This window comes from Hippocampus guttulatus, chromosome 14, assembly GCF_054856545.1.
Source record: "Hippocampus guttulatus isolate MCC_2025c chromosome 14, RoL_Hgut_1.0, whole genome shotgun sequence".
Taxonomy (NCBI): domain Eukaryota; kingdom Metazoa; phylum Chordata; class Actinopteri; order Syngnathiformes; family Syngnathidae; genus Hippocampus; species Hippocampus guttulatus.
This window is the reverse complement of record NC_141274.1, coordinates 1,078,389-1,097,466: the sequence shown is the minus strand read 5'-3', so window position 1 is coordinate 1,097,466 and position 19,078 is coordinate 1,078,389. Positions and strand designations below refer to the sequence as shown.

Sequence of the window (19,078 nt, the reverse complement as noted above, 5' to 3'; positions counted from 1 at the left end):
CTTTAGCAACTGTGTTTAATTCATTCCTTAATTGCTTCCCGCGTCGCTGTCACGCACCTCAAAATCAGTGGCTGCGCGCCGGGCGCATGCAGATGAGGCCGGCGCTCTTCAACGGGATTGCCGCCTTTGCTTCATTAACCGGCGCTCCCTGCTAAGCCGGGCTACCGCTGCCCGATCGAGTTACCGACAGTCGCATATACGTCACCGCCTTTGCCACTTGGACATGTGGAGCGTTGACACGCCGTGACCTGCTATGAAACCCGCCACTCCATTTTTTTTCTCGCCGGGGGAGCGCTGAGGTTAGATGGCGATGACGATCTCCAGCAGTGCCACCTCTCAACTGCTCTCGAGCTCACTGCGAAGTGGTGGCTCTCATGTTGTTTTGGATCATACTGAAAGAGCGCGTGTCTGCCCTTCATGCTACAATCTACGCCAAGGTGGACCACAGGGATCATCGCTTGGCACAGAGTCTTCTGTTTGTACTCTTTCCAGAGTCAAATAAGCCTTGTGAATGATCCTAATCCATCGCGCTGAAACATTTCGGACAGGTGATTTCTTCCGGCTTTGTGGGAACAGCTTCGGGAGGGGTCCATAATGGTCCATAAAAGTGTGACTAGTTGGGTTTGGTGTGGATGCCAAACATCAAACACCTACAAGGCAAATGCGCCATAATCAGGAATCCTGAGTGGGCAACAAGCTTATAGAAGGAGTCGTTGGTTTAGGACCATCCCGACAAAGCAGGTTTCCAAGTTACAAACGGCACAAGGAGACATGCTCAGTTATTTTCCATTCATGGCCTACAAATGTTTTTCATGTAAATATTCACTGCAATACTGCCTCAGGTGTAGCTTACAATGAGGGTTGCGCACCGAGAAAAGAAGTGGAATGGGATAAACGTTCCGGTTCGCCTGGAATTGATCACATTTGAAGATGTTGGTGCTAAATTCCATTGCCTATCGTTCATCACACAAAAGCCGCCGAACATGAACAAAGAAGGACGAATGAGAAATGTGTGCACGACGGGGTTTTTCCTTTCTTACAACGGGTGCATTTGATTTTGTTTTGACTTTTTAAACAAGATCTCGATTGACAGTAGCAAATAACTAGCTTAGTTGGTTTTACTTTCATCGTGCTTTTTTTGGGGTGGTGACTGAATCGATTTCATTTTCATAATTTCCGATGGAAGAAACCAGTTTTCTTCACAAGGACTCAGTTCAGTGAGCATCAAAGGATTCCTTCTGCACGTGTTTCGCTTTGAGGGCGGTGGAGTTTTGCTGTGGAGTGTTTGGCTATTTATCTCCATTATTTACAATGGAAATTTTGTTTTAGATTCGAAGGTCACCGGAGACAATCATCAAGACTTCCTCTCCCATTCTGTCTTTTTTGTGCCAGCTGGAGCCTGAAACGGGCTATTTGCAATTCAGTCAACTGTCACAGTTCTCCCATATTTTTTGCATTTCAAGAATCCACCTTTTCCCTCATTGACTACATTTTTTGGGGCAAACGATTCCCCATTACTTGCTGAAAAAAATCTCACCAATGAGAACAGGCCAAAGACGTGTCTAATGTAAAAATAATGCTTTGCCGGCATCTTGAGTGAGGTGCTTCGTTTAGTCAAACAACAGCCTTTATCAAAAAGACCAATAATGCTTTCCTGCCAAAGTTGCCGCATCTCGATGAGGGGTGTCCAAAGTGGGTCCTCAAGGGCCGATGTCCTGCCCGTTTCCCATCACTCCCTGCCGCAACACACCTGATTCAAATTGTAGCTACTTCAGAGCTTGCTGACGAGCTGATCCTTTTTTTTTTTTTTTCCCACAATTTGCTCGGTTCCTCTCAATGTTGCATCGGAAGCAGGTCAACGACGGTATTTCTTTTTTCCGTTTTCCGTATCATTTAAAAGCAACACAGCAAACAACATTTGGGCCACGGGACCGCCTTGACTCCATCGAGTGGCCTCGCCTGAGGTGGGCAACAGCGGGAAGAGGCTCCCTCCCACAATTGATGTCTCGCAACCAACATTTGCTACTAATCATGATGCCGCCACACAACCTATCCTGCTTGTATCTTTAAGGCGATTAATGTAGTCTGAATTTTAACGAGCCAGCAGAGGGTCCAGGCGAAGGAGCGGAGGCAACAAGAGATTATCGATTAGGTGAGCGGGAAAAGATAAAGTGCGGAGGAGTTCTTTTGTCCACACTAGGCCGTTGATCACGGCAGTCGGCGGGGAAACTTTGTGACGCGCTCCTCGGGCTAATTAGCATTGAATTCACAATGTGACACCTTTTGGACGATCGTCTCATTTTCTACTTATCCGAGGTGCTCTTTGGATTTCGGAAAAGGCGACAATCAGAGCTGGGTGTGGAGGTGGTCAACGCTCTGCCACGTCACACTGCTGCTGCTGACCTATGACCACCCCAGTGCTCAGGCTCAGTTTGTTGAGGGAGGGGGAGAACGCAAAGGGGGCACGAGGGGGAAATCGCGGATTTGCGAGTCTCGCAGGGCATCTTAAGGCGCAAACCCCGTCAAAATGGATTACAGTAGAGCAAAGGAGAGGATGAGCTTTTTTTTTTTTTTTTTTATCCGGGAGCCAAAATACATTGTGTGACACATCACAGATTTCAACAGCTTTGGACCCCACATCAACCCCTCCATTGAACCTCCCTCCTACCCCCAGCCGTTCCAGTGCACGCAGGAGTACTGAAACATTGCTTTGCGGTGCAAACAACCCACATCAATGCCCAACCCGCAGCAAAAAAAAAAAAAAAGATGTTAAGTCACACCTATACAAGATTCGCTTCATTATGCATCCAACAGGCAGACTGGAATTCGTGTTCGTGCTGCATCAAGTCAACATGAGATAATTGATTAATTTTGGACTTAATAATCAGAAAGGGCAATCAAGCGGTCTTACCTGATCGAACAGGTGCTGACGTCCTACGAGGCTGCTTTCCCTCTTGAAATCAACGCATGCAACGGGTGTTACGGAGCATCTCAGCCAGCGCCACAATGCATCCCTTGTGGCAGCATCGCCCACATGCCGCTCCGCTCGCCTCAGCCTCCGAACACAACAGAAGAGATGGAAGGATGGAAGCGGTGGAGGAAGAGAAGGGAGGGCAGGAACCTGCGCACCGCATCCGATTTTAGTGTATCTCCGCCGGCTCAAAAGCGCTCCCGTGAGCTCGCCATCTTCGCTCGCCGCCACCCTCGAGTCGCTCGCGCCGCCAGCGGGCGACTCAAGCCGGGCATCGGCGCCTCACCGTCCGTCCACTCGCTCGGCTTGGCCCACGCTGATGCGCACGCTCGATCGGAAGAGCGTGACACGCGCGGGTCCACTTTTTGCCCCCCCCCCCCCCCCCTCCTCCTTTTTCTTCTTGTGTAATCCTGCGCTGTTTGGGGACGTTTGGCGCTCGTCCCGCGTCACAGGCGCACTGAAGGCGCGCAAAGATCTCAGTGCACGCGCGCGCACGCACGCGCCGCTTGTGCGCACACTGCGGCTTTAGGCGTGTGTTTGCGCGTGTGTGTGTGTGTGTGTGCATACGAAAGACGAAAGCGTCATGTCTATCTATCTATCTATCTATTATCCATACAAAACGTTGAGCAATAACGCAGACTCTTGGCCGCGTGTGCAAGTGCAATGTTTGTGTCACGCTTATGGTTAACGTGATCGCCGCACGTTAACCGACACTTTGAACTCTACAATCAAACACACCGACTTGAAATAATCCACAAAGTCAACAAAAAGCCCGCGTTGCTGTCGGGGCACACGCATATTCATATTCGATGGCTTTGCTGCCTTTGTATTTATCTTTCATTACGGTATATTCCGATTTCATTCTATTCATCCCAAACACAAAACACAAAAATAGGCTGTGTGTTCGGCCCAAGCAAATCCTTTTGATAGATATTCATGATGAATGTCACCTCACTTTATAGAAATAAACGGAACGACTTGAAATAATCCTCAAAAAAAACTCATTTTATTTTGTTGATTATTTGTAGCCAATGTGTTTATTGATCTTTTGAGGTGTCCGTTTTTTATGAGGCCTGATTGTCTTGACTCTCAGTACAGTCAATGACACGAACATTGAGTGGCCGAGTCTACAGTGGATTTTTTTTTTTTTTTACTTTGTGGATTGTTTTTCTAGTCGTTCGCTTCATTTTCATTGTGCAAGGTGTCACTTGGAATGAATCACTCAGCAACGCAAGTCGGTGACAAATTGTACATATGCCTGACAACGCATCGAGTTTCTTTTTTTTTTACTTTGTTGATACTTTCCAGGCCTTGTTTTTATTTCTATTGTGCAAGGCAACAGTTGGCACAACAGGGGGGCAATCACATTATCATTTGAATGCAGCGGACTGGAGTTTGACCTTGTGGATTATTTATTCAGCGGTTCTGTTCTTTTCTTTTTGTTCACGGTGACATCATCGTGAGTGCTTTGGAATTTGGGGGGGACTGTGTGGATTTTTCCCAGACATTATGGGGGGGGGTTTTCTATTCTCTTGTTGTTTATCCTGAGAAGCCATGACATCATGTCCAAAACGTGGGCATTGCATTTATGTGACTGAAGTGCATGTGAGCCGTTTTTGACTTTGTGGACTTTTTGTAGTCATTGGGATTATTTCTATTGTGCAAGGTGACAGTTAGCACGAATACGCTTCCAGTTATGTGAACGTGTGGTACTTGGAGTCCCTATTGGAAATGCAACGGAGGACGCCAAGGACGAGGCCTCCTCTGTTGTAATGTGTCAAAACATTTTGAGCGTTACTGGTCTGACGTGCGCTGCGTGCCTCCTCATCTTCATCGCCGCTTCAACATTTTTACTCCGAAAAACGCTCGGTCGCCGACGGATGCCTGATGTTTATTTTTTAACATTACTTGCAATCGAAGCCTGGCGTTTTGGCATATAGATAATCTTCCCAAGCCTCGGTCATCCATGAGAGCCAAAACCTCGTGGAGTCGTGCAATTACGTCGGAAAGATAAGCGATAAGGCTCACAATGAACGTAAAGATGTCCCGACATAAGACGGCTTTTGCATATCTGCCGTGTACCGCGCTTCTCCACATCAGCCGAGCCAGCTCGCTTCCACCGCCAGGCCACTGCTGAGATGTTCTTCAAACGCCCCCCGCAAGTTGAACACAAGGGGGCGTCGACTGCCAACTTTGCTCCACTTAAATGTTCACTTCCAGCAAGCAGAGTCGGGTGGGGGGACTAAAGTCATTATCGTTGTCGACCTTGAAAGAGGAAGGCAAGTGGGTGCACTTTTTTTTTTTTTTTACATTTGCATTTCAAGGAGCAAACGCCTGATTGCATTAGTGGCTGGGGAAAGTGCTGCATTAGCTGAGGGCCCGTCACTCGACCAGTACGTGGATGATGCGCACGTATAATGTGGCACTGTGCCGTCGGCACGTCAACAGTTACGCAGTTACTCTCACAATCGTTGCACGATCCACTGCATGCCGAATGACCGATATCATTAAATAAATACCAAAAAAAGAAAAATAAAGACTAGCGGCCTAGTGGATAATTGGATAGCATGTCGGCTTCACGGTGCAGAGGTGCAGGTTTCCGATTCCGGCTCCGGCCTTCCTCTGTTTGCATGTTCTCCCTGTGCCTGTGTGGGTTTTCTCCGGGTACTCCGCTTTCCTCCCACATTCCAAACAACATTCATGGCGGGTTAATGGAACACTCTAAATTGTCCCGAGGTGTGAGTGTGAGCGCGGAGGGTTGTTTGTCTATGTGTGCCCTGCGATTGGAAAATGGATGGATGGGTGGATGGATGTGTCAAAAGTGTCTACAAATCGACTTAAGTCCATTTTTAGGATAATGGGTCTTGAGTATATTTTATTTTTTACAGTTGTAGTAAAATTTTACTCAATATTATAAAAATCTACTCATATAAAATTACAATGTTGATGAACTTAAGAGCAGGTGAGTATGTAAATGTCGAGAACAGTTTTAGACCTTCGTACTGAAGTAAATTCTACTATAAAGTACAATTATACTGTGATGAAATGTACTACAGTATGTTTTTATTCACTTATTTGTCCTTCCAGAAAATGTCATGAAAGTAATTGTCCTTTGACTCAAGTACAAGTAAACTTGTCAAATAAAGGTTCACTTCAAAAGTGAACTCGCATCGCTCCGAGTGTCTGCAAAGCTACTCCAGTACGTTTCACACATACACTTTTATTTGGACTTGTGTAAAAGTTCAAAGTAATTTTCCTTTTACTTCTCAGTGCATGCAAAAATAGGCTATTTGTTCATTTAGGTTTTGCCTGTACTGTACTTTAATACATGACTGCACTTTTAGAGAGGTAGAGGTGAGTGATTGCATTTCTTAAAAGTCTGTAACTTTTAAAAGTAGAATTACAGCAATAATATTTTACCAAAAAAAAAAAAAAAGAGAGATTCAGAGACATTCGAGCAAACTTTGGGCTCAGTAATGTAATCATAATTTTTAACTTCCGTATTCTGAGATTAAAGTCAGAATTCTCACTTTAAAGTCATAATTCTGATATTAAAGTTTTCCTTCATTGGCCCTAATCCTCTTCCGTACTTTCCCCCTATCAACAAATCTACTTAAAACATTTTATCAGTCACTTCACTTTTACTCGATTACAAGTGAAAGTTCTTAAAAAACTCAAGTGACAGGACAACGACTGTCATTAAAATACTTAACTTGTAATGGTTTTGTTTTAACTGAACAGTTTAAAAGTACTTTTTTGCTTTCATTTTCGAAGCTTGAGCTCTGCTGAACCAAGCAACTTTTTGTTGACACGCCGGCCAACAAAATAGTTGCACCTGTTTCGCTTCGCTAGCCCCGCCCACTCCCTTATAGGGCGCGCCAAGCCCTCTTTCACGTGACGGCCTTTTAATTGGTGCGACGCGTGCGTCGTATGCAAATGAGAACTGAAGGCCCTGCCCTCGCACCTGATCGTCGGACTATTTACTGCTCTTTAGCGCAACTCTCTGCACTGCACTCGCCTGCCTCCAACATGACTCTCCTCCACTGGACTTGAGCAAGCAGGATTTCCGTCTTTTCAACAACAACAACAAAAAAAAAAACGCCCTTTCTAACGTCTGATTCACACTTTTTTTTCGTACAAGTGGGAGGAAAAAAAAAAAAAGAGTTGTGTTCAAAATGCCGCGCTCCTTTCTGGTCAAGAAGCACATCAACTCCGCCAAGAAGCCCAACTACAGCGAGCTGGAGAGTCCAACAGGTGGGGGGAAAAGTTTTTCAGAGCGAGTTTGTGGGGAACTTTCGCCGACTGACTCGCCGTCTTCCGTTTCAGTTCTCATCATGCCGCACTTGTACAAGGGCCTCCCGCTTCCCGTCATCCCCCAGCCGGAGTTCCTGAGCCCGGCCGCGTACAGCCCCATCACAATGTGGACCACCAGCAGCCTTCCGCTCTCCCCGCTGTCCGGATACCCTTCCTCGCTCTCCTCGTCGTCCTCGTCCAAGGACCACAGCGGCTCCGAAAGCCCGCGCAGCGACGACGAGGAGCCCGGCCCGCAGCAACCGGACCCGGACAAGTTCCAGTGCGTCCAGTGCGCCAAGTCCTACTCGACCTACTCGGGACTCGTCAAGCATAAGCAGTTGCACTGCGACGCGCTGCAGGCTCGCAAGTGCTTCACGTGCAAATACTGCGAGAAGGAGTACGTGAGCCTGGGAGCGCTCAAGATGCACATCAGGACTCACACGTTGCCTTGCGTGTGCAAAATCTGCGGCAAAGCCTTTTCCAGGCCTTGGCTGCTGCAAGGACACATCAGGACGCACACCGGTGAGTTGGCCTCGGGCCTCCCGCGAGCGAGAGAGCGGTGGAGTGAGGGAGTCTGGGGGATACTGCTGGGGGGTCTTGTTCCGTTGTTCTGAAGTCATAAAGTGCTCAGCGTACATGATTATAGCCGGACACTCTAAAAACAGTCGGGCCAAAAATACCCCGAATCGGCTCAAAAAAGGGACTAACCAAACTTTTGGAGTAATTCATTTGACCCAAAAGTTGGGTCAAATGAAGATCCATCCATCCATCCATTTTCTAATCCGCTTATCTTCACGAGGGTCGGGGGGGGGGGGGGGGCGTGCTGGAGCCTATCCTAGCGGTCTACGGGCAGCAGGCGGGGTACACCCTCAGCTGGTTGGCAGCCAATAGCAGGGGACGCACATTGACGAGCAACCATTCGCCCGCAACACCTACTGACAATTTCGAGCGTTCAATCGGCCTACCGTGCATGTTTTTGGAAATTGGGGGAAGCCGGAGTACCCGGAGAAAACCTGCACAGGCACGGGGAGAACATGTAAACTCCACACTGTAAGGCCAGTGCTGGAATCGAAGCCTGCACCTCTGCACAGTGAGGTGGAAGTGCTAACTCGTCGCGCAGCGTGCCGCGTCAAATGAATAGGAATATGTTCAAAAGTATAACTTACATTCTTAAAACTGCCAGGTCAAAAAAGAAGCCCAGTATATGTCAAAAATATGGACAAAGCCAACCAATTTGTTCAATTTATTTTGATGCAACTGTTTTGAGAGTGCAGATCTTTTTTCACCCCACTCAATCTCCCTTTTAACATTTAAACAGTGTCGACGCATCTCTACTACCAAGCAATTACTCATTTATAACACTGTTCTATATTTTGTTGTTCTACCTCTTCCTTTGATAACTTTGCTGCTGTGAATTGGGAATCTCTCCTTTGCGAGACTAATAAAGGTTTTCTTATCTTATCTTAAACGTTCGTGGTGAAAAATAACCCAAATTGGATCAAAAATTGGACTGACCGATTGAACCCAACAAAAAATCGGGGAGGTTTTATACAAAACCCAGAAAGCTGGGTCATAGTGTCGCAGTTATAAGGGTGTATAATTGATGCAAGGAAGAAAAAAGAATGAAACATTCTCCATTGACAGTTTTCTGAAGAGGCGCACCGGCTTTGACAACTCAACAGAGGTGGTGCTCAATTCGGCGCCCGCGCACAAAGCATTATATTCAAATAAATGTTAGGATTAATATTGTCAAAATGACACACCTCCTTCAACATCCAGACATACAGTAGTTTTGCACACCCCTTGTCCCTCTCGAGCACACATCTATTGCCAGTGAATGGAATCTATAGTACCTCACTTTGTTTCCTTTCAAAGTTAAAGTGGTCCACCCCCATCAACATCCAGACTAGCCACACCCCTTTGACCTCCCATAAATACCCATTCATCGTCATTAAAGGCATTATATTTACTTTGCTTGATTTCAAGATCTGTATTATTTATTTATTAAATTAATCCATTTTTAAAGTGGCGCACCCCTTTGACGTCCGGACAGAGTTGACATATTGTCTGTCCAACAGACACATCTGTTTATGGCCAATGAAGGAATTATAATTAGTCACGCTTTCATTCGAACTCCGGATTGTTTTCATCCACGCACCCCCTTCAACATACCGTTGTGTGGTACACCCCGTATCCGCTGCACGCAACCGTTTCAAGCCATTTGTTTTATGCTTATGGGGCCATGCACCACCATTCCCACTAACACACCCTATTGTCGACAACGAAGGCATTAGTTTTGTTCATGTCTTAGAATCGTCATTAGCCAAGCCTGCATTTTCCAAACTTTGATTTTCAGGATGCACCTCCTTCAAAACCACCTTCAGACAGATTTGGTGATGAATCAAAACAAAGCTCACTTATAGCCAATGAAGACTTTATGTTTCATCATGCTGCCTTTCATAATCCTCGTTTCTTTTAAATGGCGCGCCCCCTTCTCACATTGCGACAAAGCTAGTGCTGCACACGCCTGTTTATAAGCAATTAATTACAAGCAACAATTTGTTAAATCGTGTTCCTTTAAGAATCAACGGCCCATCAACCTTAGACTTTTTGAAAAAAATATAAATATAATTGAAGTCACAAACCCCTGCGATTGGTTGACAGTCAGTTCAGGGTGTACCTTGCCCACTGCTGCTGATGAGCTTCAGCAAAAAAATGGAAGACATTTTAAGTTGGACAATTGGATGAAGTTTAAGGTTTTGCTGTTGTGAATTTGGCTCCCCACCTTAAAGCTCGAAGTAAAAACAACTTGCTTGTAATTTGTATTTTAAGTTTTTCCAATTGAAATAACTGTTTTACACCCCCCAAAAATACAGGTTGTGTTTTATCCAGGGAAGAAAGCAGATCGTCTCACACACTCGCTCAATAGGAACGACTAACACGACGACAAAATCCCCGTCAAAAGTCTCATTTGATGCCGAGCTTCTTTTCAAAGCAGTTGCACTTTGATTGGTTTTTTTTTTTTGTTGTTGTTGGGCAAGCACATGGTGGACCACATAAAATGCTGTCCTGGCCCTGCAAATGGCCCCCGAGCCTTATGTTGCTGTCGCCATCAGCTCTAACAACGCTTGACATTTGCATGCGTGTGTCACTGTGTGTCTTAACCTTGCCTCCTGTTGTGTCATTTCCTGGCAGGCGAGAAGCCCTTCTCGTGTCCCCACTGCAAGCGGGCGTTCGCCGACCGCTCCAACCTCAGGGCTCACCTGCAGACCCATTCGGATGTGAAAAAGTACCAATGCAAGAACTGCTCCAAAACCTTCTCGCGGATGTCGCTGCTGCACAAGCACGAGGAATCCGCCTGCTGCGTAGCACACTGAACACACGGGATACTCGCTTCCACCACAGCAAGACCATTTTTTTCTTTTTCTTTTTCTGTTTGTTTGTTTAGAAAGCAAATTTCCAAGCAAGCCCGGGAGATGCGTCAGGGAATGTTTTTTTGTTTTGTTTTTTTGCCAGGATAAGTGTTCAATGTTGGCATTTTTGCAATCGCTTCTTGTTTCAAGCCTAATGTACTCGCCTACCTGTGCTATTCATGCACTTTTTTTTTTTTTTTTTTGCATGTCTACAAGGTCTCCTGTGCCTTCACTTTGCCCGGACACATCAAGTAGAAAAAGGACACCATGGGAATAGCGAAGCCGTTGTGACTTAGGGAACTTGAATTTTTTTTTTTTTTTTTTTTTTTTTTTTTTTTTTGCACAGACATTACAAACCGATTGCCAGCACTCGCGTAGGGATCGTTTGCTCCCGCCTGTTAAAGTGCCTCCATTTTTACTCAGCAATAATATGTATATTTTTACCTTTTATATATATTTTTTATACTATATTGAATGTAAGCGTGACTGCGATGATTGTATATTATAACTGCAATGCAGGTTTGTTTTCATACTCTCGTGACACTTTGGGAAATAAAAGACTCATGGCATTTTTATTTATTTATTATAGAAGTTGGCCACAATTCTGCCTGTTTTTACGATATTTAATCCATGTGCGTTTTGAAAAGAAAAGGGGGCGGGGGGTGAGTCAGCTCCCAAAATCAAGCCTGAACCCGTTTCCCGGGCCCAGCACACATCAAGCCATGTTGAAATGTCACACGTACGAGCTATGTTGATCGGCACACACTTGCTAGAGCTTTTGAGGACCCGTCAGGCCTCCCTGAGCCCGACTGTGCGCTGCATGTTTCCACCTGTCTGCAGCCTGACACTCTTTTTTTTTCTTTCTTCGCATAGGAAATAATATAAGGGGAATTAGTCAGTCCCAGGGTCAAACTGTCACCGTTTAATAGCTATGAGTCGACGGGCGGCGTTTAAAACACTCCTGGCTGTCATACAAGCGTTAAAACAAGTTAACCCCTGTAAAATATGACTCAAATGAAGCAAAATACGCCTGATGCCTGACAGACATGAAGAGAGAATCCGTAATCCATTGGCGTTTTACAAGAGGAAAAAAAAGACATTTTCCTCATTTGAAAAGTCCAAACAAAAGCTTGACTGCCATTCTTATGATGCCATCAAACAAGTTGGGAGCTGAAATCACTGTGATATATTTGGATTTCTTTGCGGCAATGGTTGCTTGAAATTCCTCAAATGTTTGCAACAAGTATTAAATGGATGTCCTCGGGCGACGCGGCATATGCTAATCGCCGCGCCACAGTCCATGGAGAGCGCCGGGAGAGCTTCAAAGGATGCCACCAAACATATACTGATCGTGTGTGCGTTCGCGCGTGTGTGTGTGTGTGTGTGTGTGGTGATTTGTGTTTGGGAAACTACTTACCTGAGACATGCGATCACACAAGTTGACGCCTTTGAATCAGTGCAAAGCTCTCCCAGGTGGTCGTCGGCCTCGGCCAAGTGGCTCCACGCTCCTGTAGGAAGCAAGAGTTACTCTGATAGTCATCATTCACATCATAGAAAGGAAAAGTGGCACCGGGGGGCCCACTTCAACTTTATTTCTTTTTTAAGAGCCGTTTCACTCTCAAAGTCTCCGTCAATCTGACGTCCTTGATGAGGTGCAGCCTCATCAAGGAGGTGTCGGGTAAGATGTGGAGACAAAATCAGACTCCATTTGAACAGACTGTGAGATACTTAAATATATTGAAACACATTTTTTTAAAATACATTGCAAACATATTTGAAGGCAAACAACAAATTGCAAGAATAAAGTGTTTGTAAAATACGATACATTTGGTGTCTGTGTTTGATAGACATAATACAATGCAATACATTCATTCATTCGTTCATTCATTTTCCGATCCGCTTATCCTCACAAGGGTCGCGGGGAGTGCTGGAGTCTAACCCAGCTGTCTTCGGGCAGTAGGCGGGGGACACCCTGAACCGGTTGCCAGCCAATCGCAGGGCACACAGAGACAAACAACCATCCGCGCTCACACTCCCACCAAGGGACAATTTGGAGTGTTCAATCAGCCTGCCACGCATGCATTTGAAATGTGGGAGGAAACCGGAGTACCCGGAGAAAACCCACGCAGGTCCGGGGAGAACATGCAAACTCCACACAGGGAGGCCGGAGCTGCGATTGAAGCTCTGCACTGTGAGGTCGACGCGCTAACCACTGGACCACAGGGCCGCCCACAATGCAATACATCTTTATTTATATTGCGCTTTCACAACAGCGGCAACTGTAACAGAGCGCTTTGCAAAAAAGTTAACATCAAATAACAAAACGATATAACACAATACATAACATAAAACACGGACAGTCATGTCATCTTAACCACCTTTCCTGCATACCATCCCCATCCTCGGCTCCTCAAGCCATCCATTCAACCGCCCCAGTGCATACTGTCCAACAGTGCCGCCATCTCCGCTAAACAAAACGGAGCTGTGAAAATGGAAAATGTGGATGAGGATGAAGGAGCGTTGGCGCTGAGCATTGATGCGAATCGCCGCTTGGAATTGAAACGTATTTACATGGGACAGGAGAAGAGAAACAATCTCTTTTTTCGTCAATGGACGCTACAGCTACGTGTTTACTTTCAAACTTAGCTTGTAGCAGACGTCTGCACATTTTCAGCTGGATGTCTCTGATCCACTGGTGAAAGGACACTTTGATTCTCTCCTCTTTCATGTATAACTGCTTCAAACAACAACGTGTGTGCAGAAAAAAAGTGCTTAAGATTGCGTGACTGTCTGTGTCCTATGTTAAGTGTTGTGTTATATTACTTTGTTGTTTTATGTTAACTGTTTTAGTTTTGTTTATGTTAAGAAACCTGCCTTGGGACTACGGCTGGAAACGAGCATGTATGCTAAGTCGAGCGCATTTACACTGTTGTGTTCATGAATGCGCACTGTCCAAATGAAATAAAGAAATAAAGAAAAATTTTAAAATGCTGCCCATTACAGCCGCAATAAACAAGCGACCTGGGTTTGTCCAGCAGCGACAGTCTAATAGCACTGACATTCCTCCCAATGAAAATCAGTCATGGTACAGGCATGCTGCCGAGAAGGCGCAACCACCAAGCACAGATTCTTCTCTTTTGACAAATCTCGTGGCCAAAAAAACAGTCCGTTAAGAGTCGGGGCTTGGTAGGGTGGCGTGTGACATTGGCGAGTTCGCACGTGAGCTTCTGAGTGTGAGCTTTTATGATCAAGTCATTTGTTTTTGCTTATGTCGTAAATTTTCAATGAAAATGAGAATTTTGTTAAAGAAGAAAAAAAAATCATAATCCTTGGAGAATAAAGATATAAAGAAAAGATATGGCATTTTTTGCCAAAAAATGTCCTATTTTTGGGGGGGGGGGGGGGCGGCGAGGGGGTCATTCTACAAGACAATGATCTTATTTTTCTTATGAAAAAAGTAATTTTGCAAAAATATTACAATGACATTTTTGTTGTCTTTTCTCTATGGTACTAAAATTTCTTCATAAACTGCACCAAAAACAGATTTTATTTTTCCACGATTTCTCCCACTTTTTCATTTTCAATTTACCCTGCATAGTGTCTTAAATCACTGATCTTGACGTTAGATTTATTTTTTTTTTTTTACCTGCACCGAGACAAACTGAAATCCATCAAGTGTTGGGTTTGGTCGACAACAATAAGTGACGTGACCAACCGATGGATTTTGTTCCGTTCTTTCTTAGTGTCGCGGCTCAGGGGCAGACAAGACGTAAAACCCTCGGCTAGGTGATTTCTAACAGACGCGAAAGGATGAATACACAATCATCCCTTTTATGTCTTACATTCCGTCACATGTGGAGTAACTGCTCTCACATGGCACAGAGACGTGGCTGGAGAGGTCAGGGGGTCCGGAGGGGGTGTCATTTAGGCCAAAGCCCCCCACTGGCTAGACGATGAAGCAGCAAGTGTGACTCCTTCGCTACCGTCAAGGGGAACAAATGCAATTTCGGCTGTCATCAAAGGTGTGCTTGTCCACAAGAACTTTCCCATTCCAAGCAGATACCATCAAAGAGGACAATGACTATCTATTAGGTTTTTTGTTTTGTTTTTTCCAATAAGTGCCTGGAGGAGTGAGAGTTTCCACACCAGCGACTAATTATGTCTTGTTCTTTACATGGGTGTTCTGTTTCTCAATCGGAACGTTGCGGGATAATTTCATTAGTGGGAAGGGTGTCTTCTTCCAAATCCAGCTGTGTCGGGTCATTAAATAATGAGAATGAAGTGAAATGCTTTCGGGGGGCGGGTTCAGGGAGTGGAATTTGGGCGGGGAGGGGGTTAATCTCACAATACATTGCACGTAATTACAGTCAACCCCCAGTGATTGCGGGGGTTTCACGAAAAAGAACTTCTTCAAAGTCACTCACTGCCAGATGATTGACTTTTTTAAGATCCAGAGGATGTTGTGTTCAATGATTGTATTGGCCTGTACACTGAATTGAGCTAATGAAAAACGGACTCTTTGCTTTCACCAGGAAAAAAAAGTACAATTCTGCCTTTTTGATACTGTATAAACAGCAGTAGAACAGAAATATGCTAAAAAAAAGTGATTTTAATTTAATCAATGTTATTTCATCAAGTAGTTGCACAAAATAAAATTATCTGGATCCTGATGCATTTTTTTTACAATTACAATTTGACATTTTTTTTACATCTACTAATACGTCAGTTTTTTTTTTCCAGAGTAAGTTTTACAAAACGAATATTTCTCCGAGTGGACTCCAAAATGGGATGATCTCAAGGGTGCATCGCTGCCATCTACTGGTGGTTGTGAGTCCTTTAAGCTGTCTTCAAGCTTGAAATTTACAGGGGCACAGCATCAAAGCTTCCGCCCACCTGCCCCCGTTGAAAAACATATTTGAAAAAAAGTATACTTGTCAGTGGCAGTCAATGTTCCTTTGAACATGATAACGGGTTGTACATGATTAAAATGTGGTAAACCGATGCAATTTTCTCTTTCGAAAATAATTAAATAACACAATAGCACATTTGAAACGTGAGCAACCGATGATCATGTTAGAATTTTTTATAACTCTGATTTATTCTCTCAAAAAGGATGCGACTCTCATACACTCACTCACATAACGACAGTCTTGTAGTGTGTGTGTATGTGTGTGTGTGTTTTATTATTCCTTTGATTTGGGCCCTAACCTAATTGCCATCATAAATTACAGTAAAAAAAAACAAACAAACAAAATCACAATTTCACCTTAGCTCCCCTCGTTTTTCCTCTGATTTGTCAGGTCAAAACAATCAGGTGCCTGAAAACTGTGCTCACAAACCCATAAGAATCTTTCAGGGTCTTCAAACGGAAGTGGCAAAGGCTATTGTTTAAAAAGGCAACTGCATACGGCAGTGACCAAAGATTTCGTTGAGTGGATCAGATGAAACAGATGAGTGTGTTGTCGGAATCAATAACAGCTCAGCTCCCGTTGCCGTCTCACTGAGTAGAGGTCACCTATCAAAGTGTTGTGTTATTGATCAGATTCGCTTGGTCTGGTTTCCACATGACTGCCTGCAGTAAAACACCATCAACAAACGTAGCGTAAATATCGGACTTTTTTTATTTTATGAATTTTTTTGGACCGAGAAGATTTTCTGTTTTCGAATGGAGCCGGGAGCTGCTTTTGACGCATTCAATTTAATTTTGAAAGCAAAGTGAGAAGCTCCTCAAGGTGCGGCTCGAGGTCGTTTTTTTTAAATTTTTTTAACCTCTGGCAATTTCTTTTGGAAAAACTATATTATTTAATGCGCTTCATTCAAATGGATCCGCAGAGAAAACAAAAATCATTCACAGCCTCGGGCCAAGTCTTGACCTCTTCAGATGGCTGATGCTGCACAGTTAGAGTTGATTAAAATGCAAGCTGGCGGTTGAGTGGCTACGAGTGCAAAAAACACATCTGACTCTCAGACACTTTTTGGGGCAAAGGAAATTTCCATGAATGAATAATTGTCAGGCAGTTTACGCTTCTGGCTTTTTTCGTGCCACTTTGTGATTGAAAGTTTTTATTTCGAGAAACTGCAAAAAGTCATTTCTAAAGGGTTCACTGACAATTTATTTCATTTCTAATGTGTAACGTGTTTCAAAATACTCAAAGACATTGATAGTTTAACTGAGTTTGCATACAATCTGATTTCATACTCATATTTTCCCTGTTAATAAACATGGGAATTTTCACATTTGAAAAAGCCCTGGAATTTTTCAACCTTATGCAAAATAAAATTGAAATACATGGATGAGACTACCCTAATATTTTGGGATATTTGGGATTTTTACTGTTATTTCCAATGTCAGTCCTCCCCCCCCCCCCGTTTCCTCCGTTTTTTTCCCCCTGGAAAACGAATACTGAATGTTTAGCAGCTTTTTTTGAAGACTTGGTTTGTAAAAAACGTCATCGAAAGTAAATACAAATCTCCACCTTTACACATCTTCTATTGGGATTACTGGTACTTAATTCCGTGGCTGTAAAAAAACTAATCAAAAAAAAAACAACGAGTCAAATGTAAATCAAACGTCAATGAATCAAGAAGAGAAGAAGATAAAATACTAAACATGTACATAATACAATTTTTAAAAAAGTACGCTCAAATCAAAAAGCTGAATCCAAAAGACAAACAACTTTGCCCGGTAATGAATGACGTTTTGTCATCTGTGAGCAAAGTGACGCGTTGTTACCACAATCATGAGGCGTGTGTGTGATCACAAAAGGAAGTTGACAAGTCGGCGCGGTGAAACAACAAATGAATCTTTCATGAAGCGTCGTCATTTTCAGCGGCAGCGAAGGGAGAATGCAATATTAAAAAGCTGCTTTTCCTTTTTGTCACTTGATGTTTTGACAGATGCCGCGAGTTGCGTGTAAATTGAGCCCTCTGGAGCATCGCAGCGCCAACAGGCTGCCAGCTTGTCAGGAGTTGCTAATCATGATGAATTTTTGGCGGCACTGTCAGTGTTTAGTTAGGAGAGCGCTGGGATGGGTTTGCGGGGTGGGGTGGGGGGGGATGTTGTGGGAATATCAGCGGATAAACAAGCTTTGGAGCATTTGGATAACAAGCCGAGCTGGTCAAACGTTGATTTTAAATTACGACACGGGGTTTGGTTTGCCCGCGGGGGATCTCCGTCCCGGCTTGAGGCCTCCAGGTTGGGGATGAGGCAAATCATCCCCACTCTGATTTCACGAGACGACTATTCATTCCACTCTGGGAGGCAAATTAGGAGTGGCTTTTAAAACCAAAGCGATCCCGTAGACAACATTGCTTTGTAATTGTAGCCAAGCTTCCCCCCTCGTCGTTAAGTTGAATTAAAAGATCCCTCGCTTGTGTTTAACTGCCTGCATCTTAATGTGTTGACTCGGTTTAAAAAAAAAACATCACGGGGTGTTTTTTTATGATGATCCAGAGGAGGAATCAGGTAAATCTTCACTTACTTTCACACCACGCGTCTGCACATCTTAGACACTCAACAGCCCAGCTATTACGTTTTGATTGCTTTTTCTTTCCAAGCAGCTCTCAATTTACGTTTATCAGAGGCCATTTCCATATTTATAAAACCCTCCATAGAGGCGTACTGAGAACCAGACCATTTATTATGATATATTGAGAGTATTGGTGGGATAAATGTCCCCGAGAGTTTTTATTTGTTTGGAGAAACGCGTGGCGGGCCGCGGGAGTTGAAACCATTCGTCGACGAGCTCAACGAGTACACTCAATTACTCCGCATCGCCGTTTAAGGCCTGAAGCTGGCTAATCACGTGTTCTTGGCATTTCATCTTCCAAATCGGCCGATATACCGAAAACTTTCGACGCGCCCGTCAGCTGCCTCCACCGCTATGTAAGCCTCTAGGGAGAAGTCAAATGTCCGGCCAACAAAGCCAAACAGTCTTCATATATCCGCACGGGTCCACGGGTACAAAAATGAGCCGGTTGTGGAAGAGGATAGCGGTTAGCCTCGCTCGCTTCCGCTATTCCAATCGCCGCCCGTCTTAATATATTCCTAGCAGCGGCAGTGGCGGGGAGGAACGACTACGTGCTCCCGAGACATAAAAACGATGCGATATAACACGTGTCGCTTTAGAACACTGACATTGGTATACATACGACCGTGTGGATGCTTTCATCCTATGGAAATATTATCCAAGTCTATAATCAAGTACAAGCACAACTGAAATAATTAAAGAGAAAAATGCTTAATTTTTAGGGAGCCTGCTTACGATGTCCCCATCTTACAACGCGGTACGATATGGACCCCGAGAGGAACCAGCCGGGCCATTGAGAAGAGCTCTGTGGAGGACTCTCACTCATGACAACAACTAACATTATTGTACCGATGACAGTTTTGATTGTTTTT

General features: G+C 44.4%; 2 protein-coding genes across 3 annotated transcripts in view; one reads left to right on the top strand and one right to left on the bottom strand.

Annotated features, from left to right (window-relative positions):
- Positions 1–3,348, bottom strand: part of sntg1 (syntrophin, gamma 1) — a 35,668-nt gene extending 32,320 nt beyond the window's left edge. The window contains exon 1 of the mRNA XM_086128313.1: positions 2,912–3,348. The gene's annotated coding sequence lies outside the window, so the exon portion shown is untranslated. The remainder of the gene's footprint in view (positions 1–2,911) is intronic.
- Positions 3,349–6,971: 3,623 nt separating this feature from the next.
- Positions 6,972–11,246, top strand: snai2 (snail family zinc finger 2). Of its 2 annotated transcripts, XM_086130119.1 has the most exons (3): positions 6,972–7,225; positions 7,298–7,786; positions 10,460–11,246. In XM_086130119.1, exons 1-3 carry the CDS (start codon positions 7,147–7,149, stop codon positions 10,639–10,641), a joined length of 750 nt encoding a protein of 249 aa, XP_085986245.1. In that variant the 5' UTR covers positions 6,972–7,146; the 3' UTR covers positions 10,642–11,246. The 2 variants fall into 2 exon arrangements, with proteins under 2 accessions (XP_085986245.1, XP_085986244.1); XM_086130118.1 differs by having other exon boundaries at positions 6,972–7,786.
- Positions 11,247–19,078: the final 7,832 nt, after the last annotated feature.